The sequence below is a fragment of the Saccostrea cucullata genome, unplaced genomic scaffold (assembly GCF_032062105.1).
Source record: "Saccostrea cucullata isolate Sc308-1 unplaced genomic scaffold, CSIRO_AGI_Scuc_v1 ctg1291, whole genome shotgun sequence".
NCBI lineage: Eukaryota > Metazoa > Mollusca > Bivalvia > Ostreida > Ostreidae > Saccostrea > Saccostrea cuccullata.
In genome coordinates this window covers 16,694-44,569 of record NW_026921741.1, presented here as the reverse complement: position 1 = coordinate 44,569, position 27,876 = coordinate 16,694, and the positions used below count along the sequence as shown (strand labels likewise).

Sequence of the window (27,876 nt, the reverse complement as noted above, 5' to 3'; positions counted from 1 at the left end):
GTCAGCGGGGTACATAATTAAAGAGTGACTCGTAAAAATCAAAATTCCCAGTACAGGTGAACGAGGAAGTATAAATACCTGACAACAGGTAGATAACACAGGTATATAGATCATGTGATCTCTGACTACAGGTAGATAACACAGGTAATCACATGATCATGTGATTACATAGAGAGGATCAGTGAGTTATTGACAGAGAACGCCATTTACCGTCTAAACTCAGGTAATAATTTATGGATTTAAAAACAGATTAACTAAAATTCATAGTATATTAGGAATAAATATTTTCATCTTAAAAAATACTTCAAATCAGCAGAACTTCTCAAGAAAAGGGGGGGATTTTTTTTTTACACTTTGTACTTCCTTTTTAAATTCACAGTGCATGTATTTTTTAAAAAAAATACAAAAACATAAATCTATTTTGTATAGTTTTTAGGTTATAATCATTACTTATAGGCTTTTTGCAGAAGTTGAACTCTTTCAAAGAAGTTATTCAACGACCTAGTCACTTGTTCTTTTCTTTTGTTATAAATGAAGTAATTTACTTTATACAATACTCTAATTACAAGTTAAAGGTACTATAGTCTGTTCCACATAAGACAAACATACATACATCATGTATGATACATGTATATTTACATTGCATGTGTTTTCTGCATAATATAAAGTATTTGGAAATATGTTGCATTCAAACACCATAACACGGACAGGGTGCCAAAAGGTTAAGGCATGCGTTTTAGTTTGACGTCACAATCGTTGAGCGTCAACGAAGTGCAGTCATAAGTGAAAATTAAAAACCACGCTCACATTGACCAAAAATTGTTACGTTGGCTCTTCCATTAAATGTAGCTTACACACAGGATAATATATAGGTTTTTAAATATAGATCACACTTGCAGTTAAGGAAGAGAGTTTTTGATATTTAAGCAATAAATCATTATTTTTTGAAAGTCTCATAACTGCACGGTGTGTGCAAACAAATTGAGTAACGTATAAACTTCGGTATTACCGGTACATGATTCTGAACATGTACTACATCTAGATCATTAGCTGGAGATTGACTGCAAGCAATGGAAAATGACAAAAACGTCATAATGATGAATCTTTTTCCTAAAGTGACAGCCACTTTAATATAGTATATTAAATTTCTGTAACTTTTGTATATGCCATCATGTTAATTACAGTTGTAATACACCCAGTCCTTGTTGAAATCCAAAATAGTTTGATTAGAAAAATGAACTATTGAATGAATCTATTTTGAAAGTATTTGCGAGTATTTTTGAGACTTACCCGTAAAAAGTGATCACTTTAGTATCAATGGACAGAATATATATTTAATTCATCAATTAATTGCTAAATTGGCTAAAATTACTATGACTGTCATTTTTTTTTTCAACTACCAGGCTGGTACTTTAATCAACTATAAGTACTGTATACTTTTAACCTTATATTTCAGAGTCACAATTTCAATCATGGACCTCCGTACCAGTGCCCAGGACGTGATGCGATGTAACCTGTGTGAGACCGCTGTGGCACAGATGCACTGTGATACATGTCTTGTCAACCTGTGTACAGCTTGTGTAGGAACACACTTCTCTGCTGATCTCTCAAAACCTCACACCATTGTTGATTTCAAGGACAGAAGATCCACTCCTTTATACCCTGGATGTAAATTTCATAACAAACAACAATGTACAATGTACTGTAATCAATGTGACATACCTGTTTGTCCTAAGTGCATTGCATCTGATCAACATCTAGGTCATAAGGTATCAGAAATCTTGCAAGTTGTCGATGAGAAAAAAGAAAATATTACCAAAGAACAAACTGAACTAAATGAAATAATTTATCCCACCTACCAGGACATTGCTTCTGATGTACAAAACAGAATGAGTCAGTTAGAAAAGGAATATGGCGATCTCTCAACAGCCATAACAAAACATGGAGAGGACTGGCACAGAGAAATTGACAATCTTGTCAAGAAACTGAAAGCTGAAGTTGATGTCATGAAAAACACACAGTTTCAAACTCTACAGAAACATCTGGATGAAATAAACAAGACAATGTCTGACATCAAGGATGAAATTGATTCCATTTATCTAGCTAGGGATTCTAATAACATTTCAGAACTGTTTTGTATTACAACCAAAGTAGATAGATTTAGAAATCTTCCACAAAGAATACTGCCATCTTTGCCCAAATTCACTCCCAGCAGAATTATTGGAGGAGAACTTCGTAAAATGTTTGGAACTTTATCATCAAGTTCTCATTCTTTAGATAAACATGAAGCTGGATTCTCTACTCCACTCAAACAGCTGCTTGATGAACCAAAAACTGTCACCAGCATAGACACTAGGTATACAAGTCTTTACAATGTGGTCTGTCTGAATGATGAAAAAATCTGGACAAGTGGAATTGACAGAACCGTAAATCTCTACAGCATCAATCAGGGAACAAAACTCAAGTCAATCAGAACCAAGTCCGGGAATCTACTATCTGACATAGCTGTGACAAAAAGTGGAGATCTAGTTTATATTGACAGTAATGATGGAACTGTGAACATTGTGAAGAATGAGAAGATAGAGGAGGTGATCAGACTACTGAATTGGAAACCTCACGGTGTCTGTAGTACCTCCTCTGGTGACCTCCTGGTTATCATGTACAGTGATGATTTTAAAGAAACAAAAGTTGTCTGCTTCTCCGGCTCCACAGAGAAACAAACCATTCAGTTTGATGATAAAGGTAAACCACTTTATTCATTACCAATTGATCTATTTATAGGTGATAAATTTTGGTACGTAACTGAGAACAGGAACCTGGATATCTGTGTGTCTGACTGGGGCGTTAAAGCAGTAGTGGTGGTCAATCAGGCCGGGAAACTGAGATTCAAGTACACAGGACTTACTCCTGCTACAAAGAACAAACCATTCGATCCAAGAGGAATCACCACAGACAGTCAGAGTCACATCCTTATAGCTGATCGTAATAATGACTGTGTTCACATCATAGAGCGGGATGGACAGTTCCTCCGTTACTTAGACTGTGGACTGAGTCTACCCTGGGGACTGTGTACAGATGTAAATGACAATCTGTTTGTAGCTGAAATTCAAATCCGCCAAGTGAAGAAAATCAAATATCTGAAATAAAATCCCACTTCTACTAAATATACATAAATTATATAATCATCTTTTTAATAAAAAAAAAACTCTCTATCCCCATATTAAATTATTATGGATACACTTGTTTACTAGTATTGTAAAACCAGCAATGTTTTATTCATGTTAATTAAACATTCTAGTATGTGAAGAAGTTATCAATCTTTTCATTTTTGTATAAACTAATCTAGTGCATTCATCATGCAAATATATGAATTCATATACGCGGTAAGCCTTTCAAAATTTTGCGTATTTGCTTAGTTTAATTGCATTTGGCCTTGTCCATTTCTACACAAACATTATTTTTAATGACTTAATATGTAATGAAGGAAAACAATATCTTGCACATGAGGTTAAGCATCTATACAAATATATTTGCATGTAAGAAACAGCGAAGTTTTGGCGAGAAATGTTTCAGATGTACACCATAGCTGTTGATACTTCACGTACACAATCAGCATTAAAGGCGCTTCTGTGAAGAGGGAGATGAAAACTAAAAAAAATTCCATTTGTAAACGTTTTTCTACATTTGATTACTATAATCATTCATATTTATTTCTTATTATATAGTCAAATGATTGTAGAAGGATGAAAGTTTTATAAGAATTTCAAAAGATATTTCTTTGTTAAACGACTGTTACAAACCTGTTATCTCTAGTCTTTCTGTAAAAGGTGAAGATAACGAACAATGATTGATCTCAAAAAATCTATCAACATATAAATATGTGATGAAGAGGGCACAAAATATTATAGGATTAAACGTTCTTTTTGAAAAATTTATCGATGTGTAAACTCTTGACATTTTACTCACAAACTAAATAAAAGTGCGAAGCACTTTTATGTTAAGTTTGTGAGTAAAATGTCAAGAGTTTACACATCGATAAATTTTTCAAAAAGAACGTTTAATTCTTATAATTCCAATATCGAATTTTTAAAAATATTTGAATTATTTCTCTTTGAGGCCTCCATACAATCCGTTATTTCTGGACGGCGTAGGAATACATTTTACCGTAAAGGAACGTAATCGAGATGAATTTCGATAGAGTTCAACTTAAATTGTCAAAACAATCGATAAATAAACTTATAACAACTAATCGAATGTTGTTTAAGTCAACAAATATCGTAATTACGAGTTTACTTCAGAATAGTTCGTCTTTGACCATGGCCATGTTGACATAAACAACAACTCTCATAGCGAAAGTTGCAGACCGACGACGCCTTCAATTTGCACTTGTTTATTCAAATATTGAGGAACAATATAGAAAGTAAATATGAATTTGATGCTAATAGGGCAAGAGTTTGAGGTACGTTTCTTTTCCCTGTCAAAACGATACAGACTGAGCTTATTTTCTACGTATGAACGTTGAGACAGCGATTTTTAAAATTCACACTCGTGATCGGACAGTGACATAAACATTTTCACGGCGTCCATCAGTTAGGCAGTCTAGTATGTTGCCAGTTTTGTTTAAGCCCTAATTAAATTTAAAGTTTCTTGTATTCATTATTTAGCCAGAACAGACCCAGAAATAACTGCTTTCATTGTTTATACGATAACCTAGTAGTGTCATCAAGAAAGTAGTTCTGATTGAAAGAATTTATCGATGTGTAAAAATTTTCTGGAACGTGTTCTCGTCCAATCAAAACACAGGAAATCAATAGATAAAATGAAGATTGGAATTATACATAAATACACATCTATTTCATATTTGGATATTTTACTTGAAAAGACGTTAATGGTAATCTAACAATCAAGCTCTATGATAAACATGATGGATTTAACTTTTCAAGCCTCAGCTTCCCTTACTTATGCAGCAATATACCTTCATCTCCTGCATACGGAGTATATATATCTCAGTTGATTGATCAGCAGGGGATGCTCATTTCACCATGTCACCTGATCCCAACTCTGATGTTTCGGAGGTCCGTTTTTGCTCTGCTCCTAATTTGTATTGTTTTATGGACTTTAAGATTGAAAAATATGTGTTATTTCAATAGAATAGATCAACAACACAGTATTGGCAGTCTTTGTCATGGCTTTATTTAATAATGCATGTTGGAATAAAATTTGACAAACACTATATCAAATCACTATATTGTTGCATTATGTTATATGTGTGATCTACATCGAGTTTGGTTAGTTATGATGTAAAATCAACACTCCATAAAATTATCAATCAGTCAATATTTCGAAAAATCAATACTTCAATCAAACAACACAAGAAACAACATATCAATGAACATTTTCAATCAATGAGTTTTTCAATCAGTCAATATGACAATCAATCAGTTCATCAATGTTTTCAATCACTCAATGTATTCCATAAAAATGTCAATTAAAATAAGCCCAATTACTGGCCACAGACCTGGAAGAAAACAGAATCAGTGGCAGACTTAAGCAAAATTCGGCCTTATGTCTTCATGTATGATAAATAGATTAATATAATACATGAAGACATCCACCACAAGCGGACAAAATTTTGCCCCAGAGCCATGACAGGGAGACTGTATTTACACAGAGGGAGGTGGAGGATAAATACTGGCGTTAGTATGTATGATATGGAGTAATCCTTGTCGAATAGTGTTCAAAAATATAACCTGAGCGGTATTGGACAAATGAGTTCCATCATCACGATATAACTTTGATGTACATTGCTGTAGATCTGGGTATTTTATGTATGCACCGTTTCGTGCCACTATGAATGGAGCTAGGGATTTGTTAGTTCTTACTCGGGCTTTCTCAGCAGCAATGTTGGATAGCATGTGTCTATAGTTAGTTCTTGGGAGCATCTGGGACCATATGAAACGTGTGTTTGGTAGAAGGACTTGCAATTTAACAAAAGTTAATTTCATAAATTTTTGAAGCCTACGCAATGGCATAGTGCCTATACTATTGCCTCCACAGTATATCAGTACAAAATCAGGATGTCCCTTCTGATCAATTAGATGATTATCTGTGGGCTCTACATCATCATTCCATACCATACCACTATTACCGGACCAAAATACTGTTATGTTATGCTGTTGAAGATCTAGGTGTGTGTTTCCAAATTGCTTGTCAGCATAAAGGGAGGCATGATGGACTATAGATGATCCAATAATCCAAACAGTAGTTTGACCTGCAAACTTGGTATTCAGTTAGAATACGGTATGTTACAGGCATGATGATAACCATTATAATCTAATGTAAGAATTGAATGCATTAGACCTCCATCTACCTTTGGACTTAATATCCTCATCAGAAACACCTTGTGAATACAAATGAGTAGCCCCACCTATTCTGAATGAGTGTGATTTGAATATAGATGTGTCTAAACCAATGAATTTCACTGCTTTGTGTAGGAGTGATGTGAACTGATATTTGGTGAGAGGTTTAGCGTTGATATGGCAGAAAAATGGACTTGTACTTGGGGTCGGACTGACAAAAAATTGTGCGCATATTTGAATAAAGATGCACTTTGAGGACTGTATGTAATTTGTAATGTGGTACCCCTATGATATTGATCAGTTTTTGAACCTTTGATAAACAAAGAAATTTTTTTCTTGGAAAGATAGTACTGGAGTAAAGTTACTGGTGAAAGTAAATTCACTAATACGCAGCAGTGCAAAAAATGCTAAATAAAATGCAGTTGAAAACATTGTGGCTTCATAGGTGTTTAAACAAACTCTTGATAGAATTGATACCATTTGATGTAACATTTGTATGGAAATTGGGAATCGAAGGTCTTTTGCTGGATTTAGCCTTCGGAAACCTTCCAACATTTTCTTAACTATAAAGGCTTTAGTGTTGTCCAAACCCCCCTCTAACTGGATTTTGTAACTGATACCACTTAAGTAACACCTTGCTGTGGCATGGGATATCTGGTTTGTATGGAGGTATGCAATGTAGTTAATAATCTGATGGACTGGTGGAGGCCAAGCCAAGACAAAATTATATTTAGAGCGGAAGGTTTCGAAAGAGTTAATGCCCTTCTGATATGTATTTTTAGATACTGCTGCTTCGAGTAAACTTTCTACATGTCGTTTAAGAGAGTTGTCAATGCCGGAGGTATACTGACTGGAATCTTGTCTGCCTGAGGAGCCAAGGTTCTGAATCTTTCCCACTGAAATCGAGAAATTGAATCCGCGATAGAGTTTTGATAACCTGGAACATGGATAGTTTTAATCTGAATGTTATGCCTAATGCATAGCAATATCAATGGCCTTAAAAGTGTCATGACCCTTTGAGACTTGCTTTTTTGGGAATTAAGAATACAAACCAATGCAAAGTTGTCGGTATTTATCAATAATTTCTTTCCTGCAAAATAATCCGCCCAAACCCAAATAGCCAACAGAATCGGTACTAGTTCTAAAAAGGTGATATCTCTTCGAATATCTGGGCCCCATGATTCTGGCCAGGAAATAACTGCCCAGTGATTCTGAAAAATTGCACCTCCACCGTAGGAACCGCAACTATTGGAGAAAAGGTTAAGGGACTCGTTACTTGACCAGGATAGTTCAGGGAATGGAGAGCGCCCATTGTAGTCTTTAAGAAATGTTAGCCAAAGTTTAGCGTTCACCTTAACAGCTTGGGTAACCTTTATCAAAAAGTAATATTTCTTAATGCCAATTGTTGTATCGTAAAACCTGCGATTAAATGCTCTGCTGCCTGGGATGGCTTTTGCAAAAAAGTTTAGGGACCCACAGAGTGATTCCATTTCCTTGAGTGTTACTTTTTTAGATGAAAGGAGTGAGGTAAGCTTATACTGTAGTTCTATAACCTTGTTGTCAGGAATAAAGATTACCTGTTCTACTGTGTCAATCCCTAAACCTAGGAAACTCAATCTTGTATAGGGACCCTCGTTTTTTTAATCATTTTTGGGACACCTAGTTCACCACAGGTTAACTTAAATGTTTTGGCGAGTTGAGAACATTGTGGAGTATTTTGACTCCCGGCAAATAAGTAATCATCTAGGTAATGAATAATGTTTTGATTTTGGGCTTTTTGTGCTACCAGCCAGTGCAGGAATGATGAGAATTTTTCGATTGTTGAACAACCTATGGAGCAACCAAATGGCAGGCACATATCAAAATAATATTTGTCTTGAATACTCATACCTAACAAGGAAAAAATGTAGGGTGGATTGGTAAAAGTCTAAATGCACTGGACAAATCCATCTTACAGAGTAATGCCCCTTTCCCATTTTTTTGAATCATGGAAATTGCCTGGTCGAAGGAACTGTAGGAGACTAAACATAAAATTGGGTCAATTTGTTCATTGATACTATTACCGATTGGTGCTGACAGGTTTGAAATCAACCTCCACCATCGTTTTTTAGGTAACACTCCGACCGGGTTGCACCTAAGGTTGGAGAAGGGGGGAGGGGGGCTAGTGAAAGGGCCTGCCATGCGACCTAAGCTTATTTCTTTTTTAATAATTGACAATAATTCCTGCACATGTTCCTTAGCAGACTTCATGTTTTTTGGTTGTAAATGGTCTCTAGGGCTTGCATAATTCAGATAAAAACCAGATGTAAAACCATTGAGTAACAATTGGGCATCTTGAACTTGAGGGTAGAAAGCTAGGTATTTCTGTAGTACTGTGAGCTTAATTGGAGTAGAACCTAGGTGTGTTGAATCTTGATGTTGGTGACTGGTATTGCCTTGGGCGATAGGGACGAAAATTCGAATTAGATTGTTGGGCATAATTTTGCTGTCCTGCGGTTGGGCGAGTTAGGTTTAATCTAGTGTTAGACTGTTGGTAGTTGGTATTAGGCCTTGAAGATTGAGTAAGTGTAGACTGGTAGGCCCAGCAGTGTATACGTGGATGGGTCTTATTACAGTGCATGCATGCATGCTGATAAAAACACTGTGATTTGGAGCATGAGCCTTTGAGATTGTAATCAAAGCATTTAAGTGACGCTTTTGGTTGTGGGGCATTGAGGCTAGGTTGGGCCTGCATGTTTATTAACCACAACTCTGCGTCGACTGAGCCAAAAGAAAGTGATGTATTTTTGGACATTTTAAAACGGAACTGTCTGTCGTATTCGAGCCAATTAGCATTTGTGTTTCGGCTGTAGCCTAGGCGCACTGTGTGTATATATTTTAATAAGACCTGAATATCAGAAGGATGCCTAGCTAGGTATATACTAGCGAATATTAAAACAGCATCAACCAAACTTTGCATTGTAATGATTTTGGTTGTTTTGGTTTTTGGTTCGATGACCAATTGTCCTTCAACAATTGAGAATTTATGCGTTGAATTTTGTTGAGAAGAATTTCCAGAAAGAATTTGCAATTGGCGCGCACTTAGAATATATACTGGTATTGACTGGGGATGGTGTCAAAGCTCAATAATTGTAAAGGGTAGTGTCAAAAGTCAGTGATGTTTAAATGTTGCAAGAGTTATGCCTCTTTAGCTATTTTACAAAAGTTGATCTACTCATTTCTATAAAACAACTTAACTCATATTGAGTTAAGTTTGATTATCTCCATATCCTTCATCAAAATAATTTCAAACCAAGGTCAAAGTCACCTTTATTTTATAAGCATTTTTCCATCAAGAGATTCCATATGTAACCATAAAAAAAATCATGAGGTCCATATATAAGGTTTAAATATAAATATCTTCTTTCCCTTGCCACAACTTTAATATAGGGTTGAGATGCACTCTTTAGTTATCCAAGTGTCTTCATTACGAATTTATGAACTGGACACAGATCTTTTTGCTATTGTTCTTAATAAAACTGTCAAATGAGCGTTAAAACATACTCATATATAGGTCATCAAGTAAGAGCTTCCAAGTGTCCAGTGATTGCTTGTAAATGATTGCATTGACAGATACATAGACAAGGTGATATGTATACATTTATAACCAAATACCCTGCTCTGCAAGATATAATGTAGAACTTATCCTGCATGAACAGCATAATTACAAGGGAAAACATTTCATTATGAATTTTAAAAAAACACAAAGAACTGACCAACCACAAAGACAGCGTCATGGACACACTTGATCTCATCACATTTACAGACACTGTTTTCATTGCTCTTAGGGACACTGTAGTTCCTGTTAAAATAAATGAATAATTTACTCAATTTACAGTGAAATCTTGATATCTTGGACCTATGAAGAATGATAAATATAAAATAAATTATATTTCAAAACATGGACAGCATCGTATAATATATTTTTAATTAATTTGCTAAATTATAAGTAAGAGTACATAGAAAATCAAAAATAACGAAGCTCACTTTAAGGAATATCATTTACCTAACATCAAATCGTTAGTATGGCAATGTGCATCAATAGATGTGTCATCTTTGCAAGTTTGGTACAGGTAGGATTTATAGTTAATTGAAATGGACCTAACTTAGCTCAGGTCTAGTATCTGAAGTATTCCTGATGGTGAGGGGGAAAATCCCAAGATGTATCATACAGGCAAGTTTGGCCACAATAGGGTTTATAGCTTACTTGAGAATAATAAGAACAGGTCACTCAGCAAACCTTAGAAGGTATTTCCTTAGATCTTCTAAATCATATATCAGTTTTGAGTGTATATCTCATTTGAATCGATACGCAAGAGCATGCTCTACGTATGAACAATTACTAAAACAAGGTAAATTATTGACAAGTTAAGCAAGTTGATGAAATTAGAATATCAACAGTCTCGTTTAAAGTCATCATTTCGTAAGTTCTATGGTCCATACAATGACCTTGTCAGCTAATACAATTTATCATTGAGTCAAATGCTGACTAACGTTTTTCATACTAATTATTAGTCCATTGTTTATAGACTGAATTGACGACGGATTTACACGTTATTTCCTTATCATGCCAACGAGCACACGGCGGGTGTGACCGGTCAGCAGGGGATGCTCACTCCTCCTCCTCCTCCTCCACCATGGCACTTGATCCCACCTCTGATGTTTCAGAGGTCCGTGTTTGGACTTGATGTTGAATACCATTCGTTATCTCTATATCCTTATTACACTTCCTTTTTCTCTGTCATAAAATCTTAAAAATAATTTTAAACATGTTTGTAATAAAACAATTTCTTTATTCTAATATTTTCTGAATTATGAAGGGTTTCAGCAGACCTAGTTTCATGCATGTATTTGGTTACGAACACTAAACATGGTAAAAACAGAGTCTATCTAGCAAGGTAGTTTGTACATACTACTTACTGGAAGCTGCTAATGAACAGAATATTTATAAAGAATTAATCTTTTGCAATTAATCAAAAATTATATATTAAACTTAGAAGAGATACATAATTTATCAATAAATGAATCACGAGACTTTACCCCCAAAATAGGCTAACAAAGAAGAATAAACATCTGATAACAGGTACACAACACGGGGGTGATAATCATGTGCTTTCTGATTTCGTAGAGAGGATCAGTAGCTTATTGGCTGGGGACGTAATTACTGTCTGAAATCAGGTAATAATTATCGTCAATTAACATTTGTTTAAAAACACATTTACCCTCTGAATAATGAAGTCACGTCTTCCAGCATAGCAACAGTCAATATTGCTAGACTGCGGGTGTTATTCCATAAACTACATTATAGTGAATGCGCAGAATTATGCACGTATGGTTCACTATTAAAATATTTAGTATAATGTAAAAAAAAAAAAAAAAAAATACTGCATGTACTTGAGTGTAACATTGAAAAAAATCAGCCCCCCTTTTTTTTTTTGGGGGGGGGGGAAATTTCAATGTTACACTCAACTACGTGCATTATTTTTTTCAAAGAAAGATATAAATATTTTTTATACCGTTGCTTTATTTTCATTTAAAACATATTTAACATCAGTCTATTATCTAATTACATGTATAAGAAAACTTATAATAATGAAATGAGTTACATATGCATGTAAGTAATAAAATGGTGTTCTAGGACTAGTACTGTGGGTAACTCATACCTCATTATGTCAGAAACTATCAGCTGGAAATTTTAGGTGCAGGTTTATTCACCTCAAACAGTCTAATACATGTGACATTACCGGTATGTAAGACGACATCTTTTAGTTGTTTATTTCCAGAAACTATATATTCTTTTCTATTATGAAATATATCAGACAACAAAAAGTATTGAGGCTAAAATGTCCATAAACAATACAAAATACAAAATAAAAACAAAGCAAAGACGGACCTAGAATAACAGAGATGGGATCGGGTGCCATGGAGGAGTGAGCATCCCTTGAGGACTTGTCACGCCCACCGTACTCGTGTGTTCCTTGTCATGATCGGGAAATGACGTGAAAATCTGTCGATAATTCAGTGTATATATAGTTGCCTAATAATTAGTATGAAACCGTCAGTCAGCATTTTTACATTTTAATAAATAGTATTTACTCACAGGGTCATTGTATCGACAGGGAACTTTCAAAATAACGACTTTAAACGAGACTGTTGATATCCTTGTTTCAGCAACTTGTTTGTCAATAACTTCCCTCGCTTAAAAAACTGATCACATTTAGAGCATGCTCTTGCGTATCGAATCAAATGAGATATAAACTCAATAAGCAGGTGATTAAGGTGTATTGCTCTCTAAGTAAGGGAAGCTGGCAATTGACAAATTTTATTCACCCCTTTTGTCATGAAGCTTGTTTGTTAGATTACCATAAACGCCTTTTGCAAGTAATATATCTAAATACAAAACAGATTTGCCAGACTCTGTGGGTTTTTTTTACTTAAACGCACCGGAATATATCGTATCGACATTAGAATGGAAATATAACCATTGTTAATTGACAATACGTCGTCGATATATCTAAAGTTTGTGTTGAAGGCCCATCATCTCCCATAGAAAGAGAGCTTTGGGTATTAATTAATCCTCTAAAATACAATTAAAATAATGAACTGACAAACAAAAACAATCTTGTTTCCACTTTTGTCTACAGGGACCAGTCATACTGATCGTGTATTCTATTTAATTAAGTTTTTTTCATTTTCTGAATTAATGAACACTGAAGGTTAGGTGTTTTACAATATTCCCCTAAGTCGCTTAATGCGAGATTTAAGCATGATCTGTTACATTCTATCCATTCCAACAATGTGTCCAGGCCATCTTTTTTATGCTTTAACCATTGTCTGGCGTGATCTTCAATATTTTTCGATGTAAGATGTACAGTTGTTGTCCAGCGAACAAGTTAATTGATTTTATCCAGCTGTTACATAATTAAATCAGAACATGTTCGAACCTCATTACAACATTATGAACAGAAAGCAACAGCTAATGTAATATTAATGTATTCCCTTTGGAAGTGGCAACAAACTTGGTAATATTACAAACATATTACCTTTGACACCATTTATCTCGAAAGAATAAGCAATTCAGAATGGCAGTATCTGTCATGGCTTTAATTTTGTTTAATATAGGGTCATTACATAATGAAACAATGCTATGAAAACAATGGACAATGATCAAGTATTATTGCAGGTGTCAATGAGTAAGCGCCGATCCTCGATTTGGCATTTGGCGCATACGATTTGCAGAAACGAGGAGCCATATGGTGCTGACAACCCTGGAGGGTAAACAGAAGTTGCCAGCGATGGCTTGTTGCAAAATTCTGTAGTGCGCCGGCATGGATTGCAGCCTGGAAGGGTCTCTAAAGCCATGACGAAGGGCGATATTGCTCTGGAATCAGAAATGATAACAGCAGAAACACAGAAGAAAACTAATAAAACTTGAATGTACAAGATTTATGTGCCCTAGCAATGCCTAATATAGAAAGACTATATGAATGTATATCCGCGCATATATCAGTTATGTTTATGTAACCAGGTTTTAGGGGTGATTGGTGAAAAATTATGCAAATTTGATAAAGAATATGAATTTAATTAATGGTGAGGGTGGGTGGGTGATCGAAATAGATGAAGCGGAAAGGATGTGTGCGCAAGCGCATTATGCGACCTTGTGTTATTTTGGAAATTTGGAAGATGGAGTAATCGCGCTTAGACTATCCTTCTTCGATAACTGGCATTTACCGCACATAGCAGTAAATGCAATTATCTCGAAAGAATAAGCAATTCAGAATGGCAGTATCTGTCATGGCTTTAATTTTGTTTTATATAGGGTCATTACATAATGAAACAATGCTATGAAAACAATGGACAATGATCAAGTATTATTGCAAGTGTCAATGAGTAAGCGCCGATCCTCAATCTGGCATTTGGCGCATACGATTTGCAGAAACGAGGAGCCATATGGTGCTGACAACCCTGGAGGGTAAACAGAAGTTGCCAGCGATGGCTTGTTGCAAAATTCTGCCAAGTGGATTCCTGTACGTGAACATCAAGACAGCAATCCATCCGCCAACAAGTGGCGGACAATTTGGCAAGCAAGACATTATGTCTTATGCAACGCAATGATTCACAAAGCAATTCAAAACAATATGCAGGGTAACAACAATAGTCAATACAGTACAACACAACAATGCATCATCAAACATGATTTTTTTTTTGGGGGGGGGGGGAGGATTATTATAGGGGATAAGGGATGCAATTCAATTCGATACAATTGTGGCTACTATGGGGAATAGGATTATGGGATGGTGTGTGGGGTTCTTTTATAAGCCATGCACAGATACTGTGTTTTAGGGGAGCATAGGGAAAACTTTTTGACTGGAAGTCATGAACTTTGACAATGTCGTTTGAATTGTAGTTGTAAATATAGAATTTCCAAGATCTGATAAATGTACACAATCGAGGAATAATTTGGGCTGATCAATTTTTATATCTGGATGACGTATGAGGGCCCCATTTAACTTCTGCACAACAAAGCAACCGATGGAATTATTAATTCTTTTTCTAGCTTTCTCTGCAGCTTCGCTTGAAATCATGTAACGCCAGTATTTGCGAGGAAGTATATTTGACCATACAAGAAGAGTGTTAGGTAATTTTTTATGAAGAGAGGCTAATAATGACTTCATGGCTATTTGTAATTTTTTAAGGGACTGAAGGCCAATACTGTTGCCACCACAGTGAACTATTAGTACTCGAGGCATGATTTCCTTATGACGACTTAACAAACTGTTAATGTGTTGATCAAGTTGCTCCCATTTGAGCCCCCCAGATCCAGACCAGGTTACATCTATCTTAAGGTGCTCCAAAGACAAGTTTTGGCCAATTGATGAACGTGTGCAGTAATCTTCGGCTCGTCTGATAATGGAAGATCCAACAATCCATACCTTACAGCGAGTTCCTACAAACTTAGCTTACAGTTAGTAAGACTGACTATCTACAAGACTACATTACTTGGGCGAACATAAGACTTAAAAGCTTTGGATTTCCATCTACCCATGGTTTTAATTTCTTGCTCTGGAATACCTTGCATATATAATGAAGTTGCAGCCCCTATGCGAAATGAATGGGATTTGAATGTTGATATATCAAGCTTGAGGAATGATAGAGCTTTCTTTAGTATTTGATTGAATTGATAGTAGGTCAAGGGTGAGCCGTCCATGTGGCATAAGAACTGTGATGTTTGAGTTTGTGATGGTCTATGGGTCATGAATTCTAGTATGTTTTGGAATAGGACCTGATTTTGTTTTGTGCTACTAATTTGCATTGTTGTGCCCTTGCCATGTTGATCTGTTTTTGTTTTACCTAATGTGATCCGAATGCATGATTGAGATATTGATACATTTTCTATTGACAATGGGGAACTACAGGTGTTTGCCCTAGTGGTAGTTATCTCCCCGACTCTAAGTAAAGCGAAGAATGCAAGGCCATATGCAGAAGAGAAGAGTAATTTTTCATAGTAACTGCGGCAAACGTGTTGCAATGAGTCTATTATCTTGACTAATAGGGGAAATGTTATCGGACTTCTTGAATCTTTCCTATGTTTGAGTTGTTTAAAGCCACTGAGCATTTTTTTGATTATGAAAAATTGACATGAGTCTGGGAAATTACCAAGTTTTATGTTGAAGCTCAAGCCTGTTAGGTAGGTTTTGGCTGTAGAGTATGATGTCCCCTTTGACGAAAGGTAAGCGATATAGTTTATTAATTGGTCTATGGGAGGGGGCCACAGTTCCGTTAAGTTAAAATTTTTTCTAAATTATGCAAACGAGTCAAGACCTTTCTGGTATATTTCTTGAGTGTTACGAGAGACTGATGCTGTGAGTAGCTGTTCTACTTCCTGCTCAAATGGTTCCAGAATACCCAAGGAACTTGGCAGGGATAGAAGTCTGCGTGGGGGGCCAGCTTCCTGAACTTTTGCCACTGAAAACGAGATATGGCATCAGCAATAGAATTAGAATGACCTGGTATATGTTCGCAGCGGACTTGGATATTGTATTTTAATATTTTGTACAGGAAGGGCCTGAGAAGGGACATAACTCTAGGTGACTTTGATGTTTTTTGATTGATTATCTCGACAACAGCCATGTTATCTATATGCAAGATTATTTTTTTGCCTTGGAGTTTGTGGCCCCATATGTAAATTGCAAGAGCGACGGGGACTAACTCCAGATAAGTCAGGTCTCTACGATCGTGTTGTGACCATTCTGAGGGCCACTGCAGACAGGACCAATGTGTACCGAATATGACCCCACACCCGAGTGATCCAGAGCTATCTGAGGATATGTGAATAGTGTCCCCATCTGACCAGTAAATATCTTGGAATACCGTTGTGCCATTAAAGTCAGACAGGAACGAACTCTAGCCATATATCTACGTCTTCGCGAAGTGCCCTTGATATAGTGATATAATGGTGTTGTTTGTATCCCTGTGACAGGCTGTCATAAAATCGCCTACAAAAGGCTCTCCCTGCAGGTATTGCCTTGGAAATAAATGCCAAAGATCCGACTAACGATTGCATTTCTTTAAGAGTAATTTTGCGACGTGAGGCAACATTTTGTAGTTGGGCTTTAAGGGCATCAACTTTATCTTTAGGGACAAATATAGTTTGGGTGATCGTATTAATCCCCAAGCCTAGAAATGTTAGGCATGTTGTAGGACCTTCGGTTTTTTTCCTCTGACAGAGGAACACCTAGTGTTTCGCAAGTTGTGTCAAATGTTTGCATGAGGTTTTTGCACACAAGAGTGTTTGCAGGGCCTGCAAAAAGAAAATCATCAAGGTAGTGGACTGGGGTGTCAATATTGGCTCGATCTTGTACAATCCAATGGAGGGCCGTAGCAAATTTTTCGAATGTGGCGCATGCTATGGAGCAACCGAATGGGAGGCATTTATCGAAATAATAATTGTTAAAATGAAAACCAAGCAAGGAGAAGTCTTCGGGGCGAATAGGAAGTAGTCTGAATGCATTAGAAATGTCTTTTTTGCCTATCAAAGCTCCCTTGCCTATTTGTTTTATCATTCTTACTGTCGAGTCGAATGATGTATAATGAACGGTGCATAGATCTGGGTCTATAAAGTCATTAACGCTATTTCCCTCAGGTGCAGATAAGTTACAAATCATACGCCACCCCCATTGCTTTTTGGGAACAATGCCTATTGGGCTGCACTTGATATTTGACATAGGGATGTTCTTGAATGGCCCAGCTATTCTACCTAATTTTACCTCTTGATCAATTTTTTCTTGCAGCTGCTGTGGATTTGTTTGTGCCGATTTCATATTTTTAGATTTTTGGAATTCCCGTATACCCGAATAGCAAATGTTGAAACCATATTGAAAACCATTGATTAATTCATGAGCAATGTGTTGCAAGGGATAGTCTTTTAGCATTGATTTTAGATTGTTAACGTTGACTGGAGTTGGGGCCAAGTCCAAGAGGCCTTGGGTTGTTTGGAGGGAGCCCTCTACCCTGAAATCTGCTTGGGGGCTGGCGGGGATGTTCGGCTTGGGATGAACGAAAGTACTCTGGGCGATATGCCTGATTGTTTTGCCAGCGGCAATTTATGAGTGGGTGATTATTGGAGCATTTAATGCAGTTGTGTTGATATGTGCAGTATGATCTGCCACATGTGCCTTTGTAATTGAAGTCGAAGCATTTTGGAGATTTAGATGTAAAATTTGGTGCTTGCTGCGAGAGAGGGCTTTGGCCGTGTGTCACATACAGAAGCCACAATTCAGTGTCGACAGACCCCCAGTCAAGAGTATGGTTTCTAGCGCGCTTTAGTCTGAACTGTATGTCATAATTGAGCCAGTTTAGGTTTGATGAACGCTGTGCAGCAGTGCGGATGATGTTAATGTATTTCAGAATTGACTGAATGTGTTCAGGGTACTTTGTTAGGTAGATGCTACTGAATATGAGAAATGCATTTGTCCATGTTTCGATTGAAGTAATTTTGATTTCCTTATGCTTAGCCTTTAACACTAACTCACCAGCAACGAATGCGAGCTGTTGCTGGGGCTCATCGTTTGGTTTGAGTGGTAATAGTTTATGAAGATGGATGAAAACATTATCAGAAATATTTTGACGAAGGCTATCTGATACATGCACACCCAATGCGTCTGAGATGCTATTTAGTGAATTTGGTGTTGACGCATTTGAATTAGACATTGTATTAGTACTAGGTGTACCTGCAGAAAACGCTGTTGGTGATGCCTCCATTTCTGAGGGGCCAGGAATGTCTATAACTGATGACGTTGTAGGCTGGTTTGATAAGGCTGGAGGGATGGCCGCAGGAGTCACCTGGATTGCTTGAGTCACGGTGCTTGCAGCAGAAGTGACCTGGACCGGTTGAGTCACAGTACTTGTAGGTTTGGAGCCAGTGGAGGGTTTGGCCTTCTTGGCGGCAGCTTGTGCACGGCCCGGCCTGGCATAAGGCGATTTGGATGCCCTTTTTGCGCGAAGCATCTTTCTACAAAACAAACAACTGTGTAACTTCTGATTAACAGAATCATTTTAATTATCAGTTAATTAATTAATTATTATTTAATATTTTAATCATAATATTAATTATTATTTATTATTATTTTTCTTTTCTTTTTTCTTTTTAAATGAGTTGCTTGAGACTGTGAATGATTAAACAGTTAACTGGCTATGAATTAACAAAGTATACGTAATAGGAGTTTAAGCTTTTGAAAAGCCGCCATTAATTGATGGTGATGTTGATTATCGATCCAGCAAAATCCGCTGACATCTGAAGTGCTGAGGCATGGGAAACGCCCAATTCGCTTCCCATGCTTCGTTAAGTGTTTAATATAAACCGATGACCTATGGAACGATACCTGTACGCTACAGTAATCCTCTAATTTGGTCGAAAACTTGGAGCTGATTTTTCTTGCGTCTCAATTGATCGAAATCGATGAAGCGGAAAGGATGTGTGCGCAAGCGCATTATGCGACCTTGTGTTATTTTGGAAATTTGTTTGCGGGCAGATGGAGTTATCGCGCTTAGACTATTCTTCTTCGATAACTGACATTTACCGCACATAGCAGTAAATGCAAATATTCAATAGTCTATACGTAGTTGATCCAGGTATCTATGTATATCAAATTTAATGTGAAAAGGATTATTTACTTGGCGCTGTATAAATACTTTTTAATTGTTGTATTACTGTAAATGACTTTTTATTTTCGCGTAATTACGCGAGACAGTGTCCTCGCGAAAATAAAATTTCGCGTATAATAGTATTCCATAAGAATATATATAGCAATAACCAGAATTCGTGAAAATTTTGCCTCGCTTATAAAGAGTCAATGACAATCTCGCGAAAATAAGGTGTCGCCAAAAATTAGTGATCTACAGTATTTCAGATTGATAATGACATATTTTCTTTATATAGTTTGAAAACTTTCGGTACTGTATATTCTTTAACTCTTTACTTTAGAACCCCAAGTTCAATCATGGACCCCGGTACCAGTGCCCAAGATCTGATGCGATGTGACCTGTGTGAGACAGCTGTGGTACAGATGCACTGTGATACATGTCTTGTCAACCTGTGTACAGCTTGTGTAGGAAAACACTTTTCTGCTAATTTCTTAAAACTTCACACAATTGTTGACTTCAAAGATAAAAATTGTTCTTTACTGTTCCCTGGATGTACATCTCATAACAAACAACAATGTACAATGTACTGTAGTCAATGTGACATTCCTGTATGTCCAAAGTGAATTGCGACTGACCAACATCTAGGTAATAAAATATCAGAATTTTTAGAAATTGTGAATGAGAAAAGGGAGAACTTTATCAAAGAACGGACTGAATTGAACGAAATAATTTATCCAACCTACCAGAACATTGCCTCTGATGTACAAAACAAAATGAGTCAGTTACAAAAGGAATATGGAGATCTCTCAACAGTCATAACTAAACATGGAGAGGATTGGCACAGAGAAATTGACAAACTTGTCAAGAAACTTAAAGCTGAAGTTGATATAATGAAAAACACACAGTTACAAACTCTACAAAAACATCTGGATGAAATTAACAAGAAAATTTCTTACATCAAGGATAAAATCAGTTCAATTGATGTTGCTAAGGAATCCAATAACATTTCAAAAATGTTTGATAATACAATCAATGTAGATAGTTATAGAAATCTTCCACAAAAAATTCTGACAACTTCGCCAAAATTCACTTCAGGTAGAATTATTGAAGGAGAACTTGGTAACATGTTTGGAACTTTATCACCAAGTTCTCTGACTTCAAATAAACATGGCTACAGCATGAAGACAACACAGAAATCACCAGAAGCTGGATCCTCCCCTCCATTAAAGCACCTGCTGGATGAACCTCAGACTGTCACCACCATAGGCACTGGGTATGGAGTATTTTACAGTGTGGCCTGTCTAAGTGATGAAGAAATATTGGCAAGTGGGGATAACAACGCAATGAAACTCTAACGCATCAATCAGGGATCACTTCTCAAGTCAATCAAGACAAAGTCGGGGAACCTACCTACTGATATAGCAGCTACAGAAAGTGGAGATTTAATTTATACTGACCACAATGACAGAACTGTGAATATTGTAAAAAAAACAAGAAGATAAAAGAAGTGATCCGACTACAGAACTGGAAACCTGATGGTGTATGTTGTACCTCTTTAGGTGACCTCCTGATTATCATGGTCAGTGATGATTACAAACAAACAAAAGTTGTCCGTTACTCTGGCTCCATGGAGAAACAAACCATTCATTTTGAAGATAAAGGTAAACCAATTTATTCATCATCCAGAAATTTATTTTCATTTTAAATAACTGAGAACAAATACCTGGATGTTTGTCTGTCTGATTGTGGAGTTAGAGCAGTAGTGGTGGTCAATCAGGCCGGGAAACTGAGATTAAGATACACTGGACATACTTTATCTGTATTATTCTATCCACATGGAATCACCACAGACAGTCAGAGTCACATCCTTACAGCTGATAATAACAATCACTGTGTCCACATCATAGACCAGGATGGACAGTTCCTCCGTTACATTGACGATGGATTGATGTACCCCAGAGGACTGTGTACAGATAGACATGATTATCTGTTTGTTGCTAAACATGGAAACAGACAAATGAAGAAAATAAAATATCTCCGAAGAAATCACACACCAACTTAATCCATAATGTCATATAAAAAAAAATCTCTTATGAAGTTTGAGTGTATTCACATATTTACATGTATTCTTTATTCATTTGCATTTGTCTGAAATGGAAAAACCCACAAGTTTATGATGATACTTTTTATTTTTACTTTTGATTACTTTTTAAAGTGTCATGGTACGAAATACAAAGAAATTACTTTAACAACATAATTTACTGCGCATTCTTAATGTGTGTAATGTACTTTGAATCTCTAGGGCAAACGATTTCTAGTAACTGCGCCACGCGAGTGACAATTAATGTTGTGATTTTGATTTGATGCAAATGTAATTAAAAATCAGACGTAGTTAAATGAGCTACTGTAAGAAATAAAACAGTTGTTATTATGAGGAACGGTCTTTCTCAGGCTGCCTCTCAGTTGCGGAATTTTTTGTAATTATCAACTTTTGATTTCCGATATTTTTTAGTTTTCATTTCTGACATTTTTTTTTATTTCCGACATATTTTTTTTTTTTGTTTTCATTTCATACCATTTCTATGATAGTACCAAGCAAAAGAATTGAAGACTTACCTATGAAAAAATTAAGTTCTTTGTAGAACAGTACCGAAACTTAAAAATTCGATTAGGGTACATCAAGTGTCTTGGATATATTGTGGTGCTGTCACTGACATTTTATTTAGTGCACAGTGTGTGCTACATGTAAGCAAATAATACAATAATCACCCAAGTCACATTGCAATCATTCTTCAATAATTGATGATGAGACAAAGTTATCAAAACTGTTCACACGAGGACTAATTTGAGCATGTTTTAATGAGACCTTTTACTGCATAATGTGCATATATTTTACATCTCAAATTCTTAAATATTCTTTAAAAATTGGTTTTAAAAAATAAATAACCAATTATTCTTGTAAAAGAAAGGAAAAATTAGAAATGTTCTTCCATGTTTCTATATGAGAATTTAAATTACAAATAGGCCTATTCCTACCTAAAAACAAAAAAAAAACTGGCAATAAAATCTAACTTAGTGATGTTTGCATTTTAATTATACTACTTAGAGTCTTAATGTTAATTAGAGGGTGGCTTTTAAGAATACAGTGTAATTTTTTATTTAAAAATGTTCCTCCTTTTCTTCAATGGACATGAACACAAGCATAACTTGGGAATATTATGGATATTCTTAACATATATGCTTTAATTCTTTTATGGATACATCTTATCGATTTAAAAATAATCTCACAGGTTTAATTTTACATTTCAGTACTGTGTTCAAGCTTACCTTTACATCAAGGCCTTTGTAAGTCCGACCGGCAACAACGCCATTTTTAACAAAAACACATTGGTTGCCCATCGTAAACCCCATCGCAGGATAATATGACTGATACTTTAAGGACTACTAGGCCGATGTGGACCGATATTGGGACATCGCTCTGCCTCACACCATGGATTACCACCAATTAGCTTCGGTCTACGGCCACGTGGCCAGGAAATGTGACTAAAGCATAAAGGACATGAATTTAACAATTTGGTGTACATCAGTACCTATACATTTACATTTCAAACTTTTTTCTTCTTGATAACTCTTTGAAAGTTAAGCATGTTAATTTCTCAATATTTACAACTGAATGGGGAAAGTGTCTGATATGAACTTCCAGCTCTTATTATATTTTATATATATGATATACATGTATTCTTTCAGCTGAGGACTTTTGAAATAAATGTGAATGCCTTATGTATTTCCATTATTCAACATTTAAAAATAGATATATTATACATTTTTATTTTACATTATAAAGTTGATATAGGGAAACCCTGCGTAGTTTGTTGAGTATTCTGTGTGATAAATTGAAATTAGAAACTTGGGATAATTTATAAGCTTCATTGTGATGCTTGAATTTAAATAAAAAATACATTTGTCATTATTTATAGTATATTTTGATAAGCTAACTTATATTATATGATTCCAATAAGACCCTTAGATCAATGATTTTTCAAAGCTTGGTCACAGAGTGAAATGTTAAGTGACTTTACAATATTTGACTTTACACTAGAAAACAAGACTATAGGTATAGTATAAATTTATTGACCCCCCCGATGGACCTTCACTAATCCAAAGTAAAATTTACTGTATGAAATCTGTGCAACATCATTAATTAGCATTATTTGTCCTTTGCAACCAACAAAAACAATGTACATGTATATAAAACTTAGAGGGATATATAATCAAAGAGTGACTCATGGAATTTAAGTTCCCGGTACAGATAAACCAGGAATTATAAACACCTGACATCAGGTAAATAACACGGGTATATAGATCACTTGATTGATTTCACTCGAACTACATAGAGACGATCAGTAAGTTATCGAAAGAGGTTAAATGAAGGATTGTGCCATTACTCTTTCATATCAGGTAATTTTTTTAAAAGATTTGATAAAAGATAAAGTTATGCCCATTGAATTTTTTATCTTAAATATGAATTAAATAAGAAGAATTTGGTTAAGAATAGGGTAAATATTTTTTCGTGTACTTTCATGTTAAAAATTCACAAAAAAATGAAAACAGTCAACTTTTAGACAAATTAAATTTGGTTTCTAAAAATATTGCATAATGGTAATAAATAAAACAGCAAATGACGAACAGTATTCAAACTCAAAAGTCCATAAAAGAATACAAAATAGAAGCAGAGCAAACACAGACCTCCAAAAAATCAAAGTAGGGATCAGGTGCCATGGAGAAGTGAGCACCCCCTGCCGACCGGTCACACCCGCCACGTTCTCTTTGTCATGATCGGGAAATATTGGGAAAATCCATTGTCAATTCAGTATATAAATAATGGACTTCTGCTTCTTGTTTCATCAACTTGTTTGTCAATAATTTACCTCGTTTAAGAAATTGTTCTTACTTAGAGCAAGCTTTTGCGTATCGAATAATAACAATAATGAATATATTTTTAGATAGAAATCAACTCAAAATTAATGATATCTGACTTTCAATTAAACAGAATCACCTAAAATGTCTAACGTTTAATGAACAGTTTTGGCTCAAAATCACTGTTTAATAGCCTTTTTCACAGAATCCAAACTCTTTACAGGAAGCATTTCAAAGATCTCGCTTTTTTAATATTCTCATTCTTTTAAAAGAGGCGATTTACAGTAAATTTTTTTGGCATCGTCATTCACATTTACTTCTATATTTCAGAGTCTTAAGTTTAAAATTATGGACCCCCGTACCAGTGCCCAGGACGTGTTGCGATGTGACCTGTGTGAGACCGCTCTGGCACAGATGCACTGTGATACTTGTCTTGTTAACCTGTGTAAGGCTTGTATAGGAGAACATGTTTCTGCTGATCTCTCAAAACCTCATAAAATTGTTGACTTCAATGATAGAAAATCCACTCCCCTTTACCCTGAATGTACATCTCATAATAACAAAGAACATTGTACAATGTACTGTAATCAGTGTGACATTCCTGTTTGTGCTAAGTGTATTGTATCTGATCAACAGCTTGGTCATAAATTATCAGAAATCTGGCAAATTCTGGATGAAAAAAAAGAAAAGATTATCAAAGAAAAAATGGAATTGAAAGATATAATTTATCCAACATACCAGGACATTGCTTCTGATGTACAAAACAGAATGTGTCAGTTAGAAAAAGAATACGAAGATCTCTCAACTGTCATTATAAAACATGGAGAGAACTGGCACAGAGAAATTGACAAACTTGTCATGAAACTTAAAGCTGAAGTTGATGAGATGAAAAACACACAGTTACAAACTCTACAGAAACATATGGATGAAATAAGCAAGAAATTGTCCGACATCGAAGATGAAATCAGTTCAAGTGATGTTGCTGAAGATTCTCCTAAAATTTCAAAGATGTTTTGTATTAAAGTCAATGTAGAGAGACATTGAAATTTTCCTGAAAAAATTATACTGTCCTCATCTAAATTCACTCCAGTCAGAATTAATGAAGGCGAACTTGGTAGAATATTTGGAACCTTATCATCAACTTCTTTCACTTTAGAGAAAAATGGCTACAGCATGAAGACAACACAGAAATCACCAAAAGCTGGATCCTCTCCTCCAGTCAAACAGCTGCTTGATGAACCAGAGACTGTCACCACAATAAATACTGAGCATAGACAACTTTTCAGTGTTATCTGTCCGAGTGTTGAAGAAATCTGGACGAGAGGAAATAACAACACAATGAAACTCTACAGTAACAATCAGGGATCACTACTCAAATCAATCACAACCAAGTCAGGGAACAGGCCAGAGGACATAGCAGTGATAGAAAAGAGAGATTTAATTTATACAGATTGCAAAGTTAAAACAGTGAACGTGGTGAAGGATGAGAAAATAGAAGAGGTGATCAGACTACAGAACTGGGAACCTCAAGGTGTCTGTAGTACCTCTTCCGGTGACCTCCTGGTTATCATGCACAGTAAAGATAAGATACAAACAAAAGTTGTTCGTTACTTCGGGTCCTCAAAGAAACAAACCATTCTGTTTGATGATCAAGGTAAACCACTTTATTCTTCAGCAACGATTTTATTCATATTTGATAAATACTGGTACGTAACTGAGAACAGGAACCTGGATATCTGTGTGTCTGACTGTGGAGCTAAAGCAGTAGTGGTGGTCACTCAAGCCGGGAAACTGAGATTCAGGTACACTGGACAAACTCGTGCTCCAAAGAAAAAAAAATTAAGCCACGGGGAATCACCACAGACAGTCAGAGTCACATCCTTACAACTTATATTAACAATCACTGTGTCCACATCATAGACCAGGATGGACAGTTTCTCCGTTTCATAGACTATGGGCTGAGTTTTCCCTGGGGACTGTGTACAGATACAAATCTGTTCGTTGCTGAATTCAAGTGAAGAAAATCAAATATCTGCAGTGAAATCCTTTTATATACTTAATTTTAATCAAAAATCCTCTTTAACCCTCAATGAATTATAATTGTTAAACACTTGTTGTAAGACAAGCAATGTTTTATGAAAAATACATGTATGTCCAGAATTTATCAATCTTTAAATTTCGTAATGTTAATTCAGCAATTAACAAGTTAAATTAGATTTGAAATTGTATGCTGTAAATGTATTTTATTTAGCGTGTACGATATTTGGCGCTAATTGACTTTTGAAAAAGTTAGCTTAGATTTGATTTAGCGCATTTCTTCATTTTCTTCTTTATGTGTATAGGTGCAAGACGTTTAGCTTTGTATTTGATTTAGTGGTTGCTGCGTTCCGACAAAGCCGCTAAAAAGAATACACAGCCAAATGTAATACCTTTACAGTAATCTCATACATGCTTATATGAATTATGTGTATTTATTGACTATCATCGTATGGTACTTGAATACATGTTTAAGCAGAAATTATTTCTACTGAAGGGGGACGCAATGTTTAAGGGGATGTATATAAATTAATTTTGAAATGAATACAAAAAGTCATTTCTTCTTACAAAAAATTCATATTGTAACTGATTATTTCATATGATTTGACAACTATTTTTGATAACGATACATGATCAAAGTTTAATATCAAACTAAAATATCCCAGGGAATTTGTAAAATGCCATAGCTTCATTAAATATTTAAATAAAGCTTAAGTGTGGTCATCTATTTATTTGTATAAATGTTAGCAGCTCATGCATTTGTCTGTAAGAAAAAATAATCTCTACGAGACTAACACTTTACTGGTTCGTACTCAATATTCAATAACTGTCTAGAATCATGGTCCAATTAAAAAGTTTACATTTTAAATTGTGATTTTTTAAAACTATTATTCGTTATAAAACAGAAGAACTCCAATGAAATTCAGTTTTCCAATCATGTGAAAAATGTTTCCTACTGTCTCGTGCAAATTGTGCATTCCGCGACTGACGGTTAGAAACTATTGAGAGAAACATTGTGTTTAAGTATACAGCTGTCCAAGATGGATGTGATTTGAAAGAAAGTTTCCAATTGATATTTGTTTCTGTTCCATATCTATAAGAATTTGAAAAAAAAAGTTTTGTACATTTTCAAAAATATTAAGAGAATTATGTACGAGAATTATTTTTCATAAAACATTGCTTGTATTACATTTGTATGCATGTACATAAGTTTGATTTGCATAATAATTAGTTATCCAGTAGGGGACCTCTTTTATATTATCCTGTATTGGGCCTCGAGTCTTCAAAGCTATTTTAACGAATGCAGTTGAGTAAATCAGTCACTTTTCCTGCCGTGTTACGCTACAACATGCACGGGTCTTTTATGGTTATGTGCAATGTG

General features: G+C 35.5%; 4 protein-coding genes and 1 long non-coding RNA gene across 5 annotated transcripts; 4 read left to right on the top strand and 1 right to left on the bottom strand.

Annotated features, from left to right (window-relative positions):
• Positions 1 to 177: 177 nt before the first annotated feature.
• Positions 178 to 3,146, top strand: LOC134260674 (uncharacterized). Its single transcript, XM_062743223.1, has 2 exons — positions 178 to 223; positions 1,457 to 3,146. The coding sequence occupies exon 2, from the start codon at positions 1,473 to 1,475 to the stop codon at positions 3,144 to 3,146; it is 1,674 nt and encodes a 557-aa protein (XP_062599207.1). The 5' UTR covers positions 178 to 223; positions 1,457 to 1,472.
• Positions 2,315 to 26,378, top strand: LOC134260671 (uncharacterized). The gene is made up of 2 exons (XM_062743221.1): positions 2,315 to 2,352; positions 25,645 to 26,378. The coding sequence occupies exon 2, from the start codon at positions 25,797 to 25,799 to the stop codon at positions 26,376 to 26,378; it is 582 nt and encodes a 193-aa protein (XP_062599205.1). The 5' UTR covers positions 2,315 to 2,352; positions 25,645 to 25,796.
• LOC134260667 (uncharacterized) lies at positions 5,179 to 19,418 on the bottom strand. The gene is made up of 4 exons (XM_062743218.1): positions 19,286 to 19,418; positions 18,629 to 18,909; positions 10,115 to 10,200; positions 5,179 to 5,518 (listed from the first exon to the last, which is right to left on the bottom strand). The coding sequence occupies exons 2-4, from the start codon at positions 18,903 to 18,905 to the stop codon at positions 5,504 to 5,506; spliced, it is 378 nt and encodes a 125-aa protein (XP_062599202.1). The 5' UTR covers positions 18,906 to 18,909; positions 19,286 to 19,418; the 3' UTR covers positions 5,179 to 5,503.
• On the top strand, positions 6,703 to 7,335 carry LOC134260668 (uncharacterized). Its single transcript, XR_009990601.1, has 2 exons — positions 6,703 to 6,792; positions 7,067 to 7,335. It is a non-coding gene; the product is annotated as an uncharacterized LOC134260668 (long non-coding RNA).
• Positions 20,432 to 21,603, top strand: LOC134260673 (uncharacterized). The gene is made up of 3 exons (XM_062743222.1): positions 20,432 to 20,863; positions 21,010 to 21,120; positions 21,256 to 21,603. Exons 1-3 carry the CDS (start codon positions 20,432 to 20,434, stop codon positions 21,601 to 21,603), a joined length of 891 nt encoding a protein of 296 aa, XP_062599206.1.
• Positions 26,379 to 27,876: the final 1,498 nt, after the last annotated feature.

What these genes read in the sequence shown, in the direction of transcription:
- LOC134260674 (XM_062743223.1), top strand. Translation starts at nt 1,473, where the DNA reads ATGGACCTCCGTACCAGTGCCCAGGACGTGATGCGATGTAACCTGTGT.
- LOC134260671 (XM_062743221.1), top strand. Translation starts at nt 25,797, where the DNA reads ATGAAACTCTACAGTAACAATCAGGGATCACTACTCAAATCAATCACA.
- LOC134260667 (XM_062743218.1), bottom strand. Translation starts at nt 18,905, where the DNA reads ATGCTTCGCGCAAAAAGGGCATCCAAATCGCCTTATGCCAGGCCGGGC. An exon ending in ACCAACAGCGTTTTCTGCAG is followed by an intron (nt 10,201 to 18,628) that starts GTACACCTAGTA and finishes TTATTTTAACAG; the next exon opens with GAACTACAGTGTCCCTAAGA.
- LOC134260673 (XM_062743222.1), top strand. Translation starts at nt 20,432, where the DNA reads ATGAAAAACACACAGTTACAAACTCTACAAAAACATCTGGATGAAATT. An exon ending in TAAGTGATGAAGAAATATTG is followed by an intron (nt 20,864 to 21,009) that starts GCAAGTGGGGAT and finishes CCACAATGACAG; the next exon opens with AACTGTGAATATTGTAAAAA. An exon ending in GTGACCTCCTGATTATCATG is followed by an intron (nt 21,121 to 21,255) that starts GTCAGTGATGAT and finishes TAAATAACTGAG; the next exon opens with AACAAATACCTGGATGTTTG.